This window comes from Harpia harpyja, chromosome 19 (genome assembly GCF_026419915.1).
Source record: "Harpia harpyja isolate bHarHar1 chromosome 19, bHarHar1 primary haplotype, whole genome shotgun sequence".
Taxonomy (NCBI): domain Eukaryota; kingdom Metazoa; phylum Chordata; class Aves; order Accipitriformes; family Accipitridae; genus Harpia; species Harpia harpyja.
Window position 1 is genome coordinate 23,052,536 of NC_068958.1, and position 9,920 is coordinate 23,062,455.

The following is a 9,920-nucleotide window of genomic DNA, read 5'->3' on the forward strand; positions in this document are numbered from 1 at the left end:
AGGAGCTTGTGCAGTTCAGCCTGTGCTGCTTCTATAAATAGCTCTTGGTTTTGAGCTTTTCATTAGTAATGAAACTTGCATACTTATTTGCAAGTCCTAACTAGAGTGATGTACTTAAAATTGAAAATGCAGCGTGAGCAATGCAAGCTGCAACATAAAAGGCAGGCTTGTCTTCATAGTGGCTTATTCTCTCCACTCCTCAAAATTATACTTCTTTGCATTCTCATCTCTTTAATCCAGCTCTGGCTACAGAACCAGGTTCTTCCTGAGGGAAATGTGCAATGTGTATCTTGAAGCTTTTACTCTAGCCACAATGTATTTATAGAAGTGTCCTCAAAGCTGAACAGCATGTAGTCCAGAGAGAGTGTGAGCATACCACAAAACCCAGAGAATTCGCTCCAATTCCTTTGCAGATAGTTACAAAGTCAACAAGCATTGATGTGGTATTGCCAGTGTTTCTGCTGCTGCTGCCTGCATGTTGGTACAGCTATTTAATATAGTCTTGCTAGCAATGGTACAATCCACCAGGAGCCAAGCTAACACAAGTGACTGCTAGATGAACTGTCGCTCTTCTGTGCTTCTCTTAGGATGGTGAAAAAAACCAAGCGTAAGTGGTAAAAACAACAAAGGTAGATACTCTTTAAAGACATGTGCAGACAGTTGGGGCAGGCATGCTGCCTTGCCACTTGTCAAGCTGGCAGCTGCTGCCCTCCTGTGGCAGAACGTTAAAGCTTCACCCAAAGATTTGCCAGATGATGAAGCCTTTGAATTTTTTTTTTTTTGCGCTGCCACACTAAAAGTCTTTAAGCAATTGTAAAAACAGGATTAATACATCAATAATGACCTGTTGTTCATATAGACTTCACCTTCCACTGTTGTGTTTTGCTCACAGTGTGGCACTGTGAGGAACTTAATGTTGTTTAATACCTGATGTCCTGGTTTCAGCTGGGATAGTTAATTGTCTTCCTAGTAGCTGGTACAGTGCTTCCCTTTTTACCTATGTACAATGGAAACCCTACTTCCAAGTTTTGGGAAGAAAAGCTTCCTGAAAACAAGCAGGACTTACAGCCTGCCTTGCACTAGTGCTGAAGAATAATAGTGCCCTAGCATTAATAATACAGTGCACATTTATTCAAAAACGGTTTTAATTTCAGGGACTGAAATCACAAATTCACTTTAACTGTGTGAATTATCTCAGCTGGCTCTTCAATACTACAGAAGTGGCCTGGTGAAACTTACACCCAGTTACAAATGAAAACTATGATTTATTTAAAAACTGTCTTCTACTTTTCCAAGACAACTTTTTCACAAACAGCACAAGACCTGTTCCAGTTTTCAGAACACCATCAGAGGTCTGTAACAGGTAACTTTTTGTGGTTGTTCGAGGGGTACTTGAGTAAACTTGTCAGTTTTTATAATCATTTACCTTTTCCTTGTCATACGCTGCTCTAGATCGATAAGTTTGCTCTGTAAACACCTGTATCACACAGGAATTAAAAAAACAGCAAACGAAGTTTTAAAAAGAGTATGAGAAAAGTAGAGAGCCTGGGAAAGCTTAGTCTGCCTAAAAATTAATTGCGGGCTCTGCACAATTTGGATCAACTAAAACCTATGTTTATGCAGGGATAAGCCCACTGGAAGTGGTATACATTTTAGTGTTGCTATTGTGCTAAAGAAAGAGGAGTAGCATTCATTTCAATAGTATTTTTTGTTTCATTAGGCAGGACCTGCTTTATTCCATCTAGGAAACATTAGGCCAGACCAAGCCATACCTAGAGCAGCAGCAATGCATGCAGAGCAATGACTTTTTTCAGTTAAATATGTTCCAGGGAAACAGTTTAATTTTAGAAGTATGTGGTACACTACAAAAAAACCCACTTCTAAGGATTATGTGGAGTCTGTTTTGGGGATTATGGGAATGCTTGGTCCCCTCAGTTGCCGGCACAAAGTCACTCATCACAAGCGTGTAAGGAATCTCATTTATCACTAAGCAGAGTCTGTTTATAGGAGCAAGCAAATGAAAACTGAAGTCCTTAGTCCAGTTTTTCCCTTACATAAACTTTTGTTCACAGGTCTTTGAGTAAGCTGTCTTCAGCACAGAGGAGATGAAACATGGTGTTCATAGCAACTGCTAACTTCTCTTGGCTTTCAGGATGCTACAGTAACAGCCCCTTTGAGCTGGCCTCAGCTGCTAAGCCAATGTTGAGCATCACAGGTCTCAGTATTTCAGCATGTCACACGCCATCACGAAGGTGTTTAATTACAGGGGTGCAGCTGGGATCCTTATCATACAACATACAAGACTCCTCACACCAAGAACCAGTATTCCAATACCAGTGCATAAACAGTGCTCGCCATAGGATCCACACCAGCAGATACTGAAGACCAACCCTCTATACCACATGCTGCATTAAGGACAACAGTGGAACCCTTCTAGTCTTTAGATGCTAACGTGTCTTTCCACTCAGTTGGAAGAATTGATTTACATAGCAAAGATCTTTGCTCAAGGGTGAGGCTCTTGCATCCAACTAACAAGAGGTGGTGTTTTTAACCTCCCCCAGAAAATGTTTCTATTAATTCCATGGATGGTTTGGAGAACCGAGGGAGGAGTCAAGTCTGTCTTTTTTTTTTAAATTATACCTAATGCCCCATCTCTCCAAGTCTCCTCTGTGCCTGAAGTCAATTTTTTTCTGGGTAAAATACTGAAGTCTTATCACAGGTGAAGCCAGCTCCTGAGGAGAGGGTAAAGCTTGGTTTGTAACTAACTTATGCCTAATTCAAAACTACTACAGGAACCTTCTTAGTCACAAGCTTCAAGGCAGATAACAGACCATACCCGCTCCAGTTCACACACTCCTTTGACTTCAGCAGAATCAAAGTAATGCCAGGAAGGAATTTGGACCGTGAGTTTAGAAAACTATTCTTTTACACAGTTGACTCCAGAACCTTCACCAGTTGGTATGGGGACAGTGTGATGTAAAACCTGGTGATCCCATCCAACTGTAGTGAGCAAGGCATTGTCTGAAGGAGACCACGATAAGCCTTTTACAAAGTCTCGATGAGAACGGTTTCTGAACCTGGAAAACATGAACATTCATTCATTTATTAGCCATAAAGCATTGTCACTAAAGTTTATGGGCTTGTGCAACTCCTAACTGCTAGTTTGTTAGAACAATGCTCCCCTATTTAAAAAGTACTTTCATATTCCACTTAGCATACGGATAAATAATTAACTTAATGAGAAATCAACAAGACAGCCACAGTAGTGAATACATTCTGTCTAGTACTTACACCTCTGAGAGGTCTGAATCAAGAACAGCTACTGAACAGTCTTCACTGATTGAAGCCAGTAAGGGTGAACTAGAGGACAGAGATGAGACCATGGTTAGAACAATCAAATACAAGAAAGCTTCTTGGGGACAAACTTATGAAAAGCACACATCTTAGTGAGCCTGACCCAGGTACAGTGAATTAACAGACACCAAATCTTGCAAAAATGTTTTCATCATCATTTGGCAGGTTGCCAGCACACTAAACAAGAATATTCTATTTGTGTTGGAAAGTAAGTAATCCTTCTTCAAGCAGAAGTGACTGTAACTAGAAAAATCCCCACAGTGAGTGGGTCAATAATTCTGAATACTGCAAAAGTGTTCTCATGTACATTCACACACATCTTGTCAGAAGTGAGACGTTGTTAAGTTTAATCTATTCTTCACTATCGATCTTGATGAAAAGACCAAAACTAGTAGTCTCATAGGTTTTACTCCAAAAACAAATAAGGCTTTCAAGTATATGTAGTCATGCATTCTACGCCAGCATATCAGACTGTACCTATGTGTAGAAAATGCAAACCCCGTGATACTTCGGGCATGCACAGTGGAGCTGAGGGCGGAATCAGGATTCTTTGTGTCTACTAGTGCAACTGTTCCATTTTCATCACCTTTAAGAGAGGAAGGGAGAATGAAGTTATTAGCAAAATTGTCATGTGAAAAGAAAGACCTTGATTTGCCTGCTGAAAGTCAAATAATAAGATCACTTCTTACCCAAAGCAAAGATGTCACTTTTCTGTGGATGCCACATGACTGAGGTAGGGAGGTGATTACAGGCACTGCAAACTACAAGTAAATAAATTGGGATGACTGTGAAAAGAGTCAGTACAAAGATATTCCTGCACTATCTCATTTAGCACTGCTACTGCACTAAGACAAATATTTAAAAGCTTATCGTACTTCTGGGATAGTGTTAGACTTCCTTAGGTTTTAATAGGCTTTTCTGCCCAAATGGTCAAATTGCTAGATTTGAAGTTAGTCATAGCGAAGTCAGGCATAAAATAATTTAATTCTTCCAACAAAAACTCACACACAAGCAGTAACTGCATAAAGAAACATACCAATTCGAGTAGCTGGTTTGGGGCATCTGGTGTCCCAGAGTAAAGTTCTGCTGTCCTATAAATCCAAAGTGAACGAGAAGGTGTTTACAATTTCTTTGTGGCAGGGAGTAGGCATAAACTCAGATTCACTGCAGAACTGCTACTGACCCACATTCAAACCCACACCACCTCTTCCTTTGTGTTAAAATGATGCTGCCGTTAACTGCAAGTTAGTTTCTTCAGTCATCCCTAGGACAGACCTAGGAGCTCCCACATTTTAATACAAACCTGTAAAAATCAGCTTGGTAAGCTGACTGTCAATTTATCAGACTGCAACATTGAAGTAACACAAGTATGCAGCTTGTAACACAATAGGTGGTTTCCCAGTAAGTGCATTTAACTGTAAATAACTAAAGTTATATCTCGTTTTTATCCGGTAGATTTAGACAGAGAGCAAACTTTACCTCAGCACAGGACAGGAACACAGTGTCCTTACCAGGACAGGAGGCCACACATGTCACTGAACCGGAGTGAGCTACCAAAAGCACAAAAGGATAAAGAGCCTCAAAGATCGTATCCAACTTTCCTGCACATTCCCAGGGACCTCTGAACGCACACCAATATAATGAAGAATAGTTTATGCCCAGATATAGGGTAACTTCTACTTGGCAGTAGCCAATGGCTTCCTACCAGATCCTGCCAGATCCAACCAGAGCCACTGCAGTCAAGTCCCTGTGACACACATAAGCTTGAGGAAGCCTCTCCAGACAAGAGGCCAGTCACAAAGGGGCTGGCGGGGGGGAGAGGATCAAACTCAGCACGGCCTCTGCCGTGGCTAGAGATCACAACACCGCATCTCCAGAGATCGGCATCTCAAATGAGCTGTTGTTCAAAACAAATATGGATTAGGAGATCACACAATCATATGCAGGTGGAAGATTTCAGTACAAAGGAAAAACTCTAAAATACGCTTAGAGATGCAAGGCAAACGAAACCTTATAGCATTCGTGTCGTGGGGAGAAATGAACAACAGACAAAGAAACAAAGCTGTGCCAGAAACTTCACAGACTAGCAAACGTTAGATCGCGGCCCCAGGCGTGGTTTGGCAGGCGGGATGCTGCAGGAGTAAGCTCAGCCTGCAGCAACCGGCGAGCGGCCAGCAGGAGCCGGGCGATGGGGCCGGCGTGGCACTCACCTCTGTAGGAGTGCAGCACCGTTTGCTGCGGGAGGTCCCAGACCTTCACGCTGTGGACAAGAGCGAGCAGTCAGCACCGGCACCGGCCCTGGCGCACGGCAGCCGGGCTGGGGACACTCACCAGAAGTCCCTGCCGCCGCTGACAGCCTGGGTGCTGCTGGCCAGGACGGCCACCGTCATCACGATGTCGTCATGCTCGTATTTACAGAACTTGTTGACGATGAGCGTTTCGTTTTCGTCCAGCTCCCATAGCTCCACGGCGCCTGGGGGGGGCACCCACCTCAGCTTGGGGGAAGGGGGGGGGCACCCACCTCAGCTTGGGGGAAGGGGGGGGGCACCCACCTCAGCTTGGGGGAAGGGGGGGGGGCACCCACCTCAGCTTGGGGGAAGGGGGGGGGGCACCCACCTCAGCTTGGGGGAAGGGGGGGGCACCCACCTCAGCTTGGGGGAAGGGGGGGGCACCCACCTCGCTTGGGGGAAGGGGGGGGGCACCCACCTCAGCTTGGGGGAAGGGGGGGGGGGGCACCCACCTCAGCTTGGGGGAAGGGGGGGGGGGCACCCACCTCAGCTTGGGGGAAGGGGGGGGGGCACCCACCTCAGCCTGGGGGGACGACGACCCACGGGGATCGCCGTTGCTTACCGGAGTCGGAGGCCACCAGGATGCCCCTGTCAGCCACCCAGCACAGGTCGGCGACGCCCGCCTCGGTCTGGACGCCGGCGGTGCAGAAGCCCTCGCTGGGGGCGCGGCGGGGGTCGGCGAAGACCCAGAGGGAGCCGGCCCAGCACCGCCCGCTCAGCCCCGAGGCGCCCAGCAGCAGGGCCCCGTCTGCGGGAGAGCCGAGGGGAGAGGCCCGCTGAGCGCCCACCGCCGCTCCCCGAGGGGGGTGGGGGGGGGGGCCGGGGCGGCCCCGACCGACCCCCGACCCCCAGCACCTCCCCCGGGCCGGCGGCCCGCCCGCGGCCCCGCTACCTGCGCGGTAATGCGCGCCCTCCAGGTGCCGCTCCATGCAGGCGGGCGCGTTGGGCGGGATGTTCCACTCGGGGCCGGACGCAGACGCGTCCTCCCCGCCCGCCGGGGGCGGCGGGGGCTGCTCGGGCGGCGGCTCCTCCATGGCGGCGGCGGCGGGAGCGGGGCCGGCGGCGCCCCCCACGTGCTCCCGCGCCGCGCGCGCCGCCGCTCTCTCGCGAGAGCGCCCGCGGCCCGCCCCGCCCCGCCTTCGCGCGCGCGTCTCGCGAGACCTTTCCTGCCGCCATCTTGGCGCGGTAGGCGGCCGGCGGTCAGCGGGACGAAGGGGATCCTACCGCCGCCCGCCATGTTCTCCCGTCTCGTCCTCCGCGCCGGTGAGTAGCCGGGGGAGAGGGGGGAGCGCCGTCTACCCTGGGGTGGGGGCGGCGGTCGGCGGCGGCGGCGGCGGCGGCGGGCGGGGGGTTGTCCTGGCTGAGCTCTGTCCCTGACGCGCTCTCTGCCCCTCTTCTCCCTCAGCCCCGGCCGCGCTGAGGAGCCTGCCGCCTCCCGTCACCGTGAGGTGAGTACCGGGGAGGAGGGGGCGGCCCGGGGGCCTCGGCGGGCGGCGCTGAGGGCTTTGACCTCCGGCTGAGACCTAGCGGCGCCTCTCGTGTGGCGGGCGGCCCGGCTTGGCTGCCGTCCCCTCTTAGGGACAGGCTGCCTGTGGGGGGCACCTCAGAAACCCACCGGTGGTTGTTTTAAAATAACGTTATTCTGGAGCTTTGTCTTTTGTCTTTCTCGTTAACGTCGTAGGCTTATAAAACAGTTACGGTGGGAAGGAACCTCTGGAGGTTATCTAGTCCCACCCTCTTCCCCAGAGGGGGCGTGTCTAATGAATGCCTCCTATTTAATTGGAAACGCGTCTGAGCCTCATCTAAGGGTGGGCTGGTTTTGTTTTTAAAAAATAAGAAGCGTAATGGAAACTTTCTCATTATTTATAGTGTATTGCACACCACAAGACCACTGCACACAACTCAGCAGTGTTTGGCTCCTTTGCCACCTCTGCCTGAGAAAGGAGGCGAAGTACGTCATGGTTTGATCCCAGAGGAGTTTTTCCAGTTTCTGTATCCTAAAACAGGAGTTACAGGTTAATATATACTTCTATTTACTTAAAAATATATGTTTAGTCATGCTTATTTAGTTCTGTCCACCACTTCCAGCTGCTGAAAAGGTAAAATATTAGGGAAGATTATTTTTTTGCTTGTGCAGAAGGAGGTTGTGAGGAATGAGCCAGTGCAGCACTTCCTGGTTCTAAAGCTAGGCACCAGTGATTTAAGTAAAGGAAGAATGTCACGAGCTTGATCTTGCAGGAAGATTTATTTGCCTGCTGACCCTCAAAACGTTTAAACAGAGATTTTTGTCTGTTTCTGAGTGAGCAGAAGCAGCAGCGCCCATGCAAGGTGCAAGTTGCTTCCGCTTCTGGTGAGCGTCCTCATGGCACCCTTCCCCTTTGTCGTATGGGGTTTTGTCGTTTTGTCATGTTAAGAGAGAACACTTCCTGATCTTCTTGTAAGCCTTAAACTAGCTACCCCTTAGGTGTTTGACTTCAGTGAGCCTCTTTACACCTTGTACAAATAATGCTGCTTTATTTTTTTTTTAGGGCCTTACATGTTAGGAACTGGACTCCTGCTTTACTTGCTCTCTAAGGAAATCTATGTAATTAACCATGAGACAGTTGCAGCGGCCTGCATATTATCAGTCATCATCTATGGCGTAAAAAAATACGGGTCTGATGTAGCAGCTTTTGCTGACAAACTTAACGAGGTAACAAAAGAAACCATAATCTAACTTTGTAGTAGTTAATAACTACTTGAAGTTATCTGCTTAAATATTCAAAAGAATACTGTGCCTAGGCTGTCATAAAAATCTGAGTCTAATATCTTCAGAATGTTGCTGAAATAAGGTATGTTTTAGATCTTATGTTGGTATTGTTATGTAGGTCTTCAAAAATAAAACACTTCATACCAGCACAAATTATTTTTTTTTTTAAAGTACAATTGACTGTGAATCCTAATTCTTCTGTCTTGTCGTCCTTTAACCTCAACCCCTGGCATAATCCAGTTTATGCAGACATTTCTCAAATCTTAATGCAGAATTTCAAAAGTTAATTACAGATCACTTGTTTACCTTGCATTTTACTTTCATTCTGAAGCATGTCTTTTGTTTCTTCTTTCAGGAGAAAGTTGCTAAAGCTTTAGCTGTGAAAAATGAGGCTATTAAAAATCTTGAGACTGCCATTGAACAGGAGAAGAAGGAGCAGTGGCGAGTTGAAGGCCGCAGTTACCTCTTTGACGCTAAGCGGGTACGCAGTTCCAGCTCTACTGTTCGCTTCCACTGCAGTCTCTGCTACCTAATCTGGGTGCCTCTTAAACTGCTAACAAGTAATGAACTGTTTACCCTCTGTGTGCTCTAGACAGGGCCAGTTCCACTGCCTGATCCTGTGACTTTTGCTATAGAATGTGTTCTGCCTCTGTTTTGTATTCTTGCCGAACGCTAACCCTTTGATTTCATCTTCTGCGTCTAGAATAATATTGCAATGTTGCTGGAAACTAATTATCGAGAAAGATTACTGACAGTGTACAATGAAGTAAAGAAAAGGCTGGACTATCAAGTGGCTCTGCAGAATTTAAAGCGTCAGAAAGAACAAGATCACATGATTCAGTGGGTGGAGAAAAATGTTGTTCAGAGCATCACACCTCAACAGGTACTTGCTTATTTTAATCTGCTTGACAGTTTTGTCTGTGCAACTACTTGCTGTCCAGTGATACTAGCTTAAGCCAGAAGATGATAAGCCATCTTTGGGTGACTTGCAAATGTGGCTGCAACGCATTCCTACTACTGAGTAAGAGCTCGCAAGCCCAGTTACTAGGTACCAGGTGCTTGTGTGCTGGTGATTTAAGCTAGAATCGTGTGTGGTGATGGTTGTTGCAGCATAGAACTAAGCTTGTGATAGGATGTATAGCTAACAGGTCAGGGAACTCGCCTGTAAAATTCTCTGTGTAAGACCATGGCAGCTTAAGATCTGCAGATGGGCTCTAGATGTCCTTTCTTTAAGGAATGAAGCTGAGAACAAAAAAAGAAAACATGTTCCTAGCACTGCATGCAGATGCTTTAATGCAGGTCGTTGTTTGGATTTGAATCTCTGACTTCATGAGCTATAATTATATCCCTTTTAATCTGTAACCCATTTTATGGGTCTAAAAATTCTTTTGCTTGTTTAAATGTCTTTCATAAAGTCTTTCTTCTGAAAGCTGTTTTCCTTTTTTTTTGCAGCAGAAGGACAGTATTGCAAAGTGCATTTTGGACCTGAGGGCATTATCGAAGAGTGCACAGGCAGCCGCGTAACCACG

At 47.1% G+C, this 9,920-nt stretch overlaps 2 protein-coding genes across 2 annotated transcripts; one reads left to right on the forward strand and one right to left on the reverse strand.

Annotated features, from left to right (window-relative positions):
* Positions 1-1,127: 1,127 nt before the first annotated feature.
* WDR77 (WD repeat domain 77) lies at positions 1,128-6,740 on the reverse strand. The gene is made up of 10 exons (XM_052814209.1): positions 6,535-6,740; positions 6,205-6,390; positions 5,686-5,827; positions 5,565-5,614; positions 4,834-4,904; positions 4,391-4,445; positions 4,044-4,115; positions 3,832-3,940; positions 3,292-3,360; positions 1,128-3,077 (listed from the first exon to the last, which is right to left on the reverse strand). The coding sequence occupies exons 1-10, from the start codon at positions 6,674-6,676 to the stop codon at positions 2,918-2,920; spliced, it is 1,056 nt and encodes a 351-aa protein (XP_052670169.1). The 5' UTR covers positions 6,677-6,740; the 3' UTR covers positions 1,128-2,917.
* A 1,438-nt stretch (positions 6,741-8,178) lies between these two features.
* On the forward strand, positions 8,179-9,915 carry ATP5PB (ATP synthase peripheral stalk-membrane subunit b). The gene is made up of 4 exons (XM_052814519.1): positions 8,179-8,334; positions 8,747-8,872; positions 9,095-9,274; positions 9,844-9,915. The coding sequence occupies exons 1-4, from the start codon at positions 8,179-8,181 to the stop codon at positions 9,913-9,915; spliced, it is 534 nt and encodes a 177-aa protein (XP_052670479.1).
* Positions 9,916-9,920: the final 5 nt, after the last annotated feature.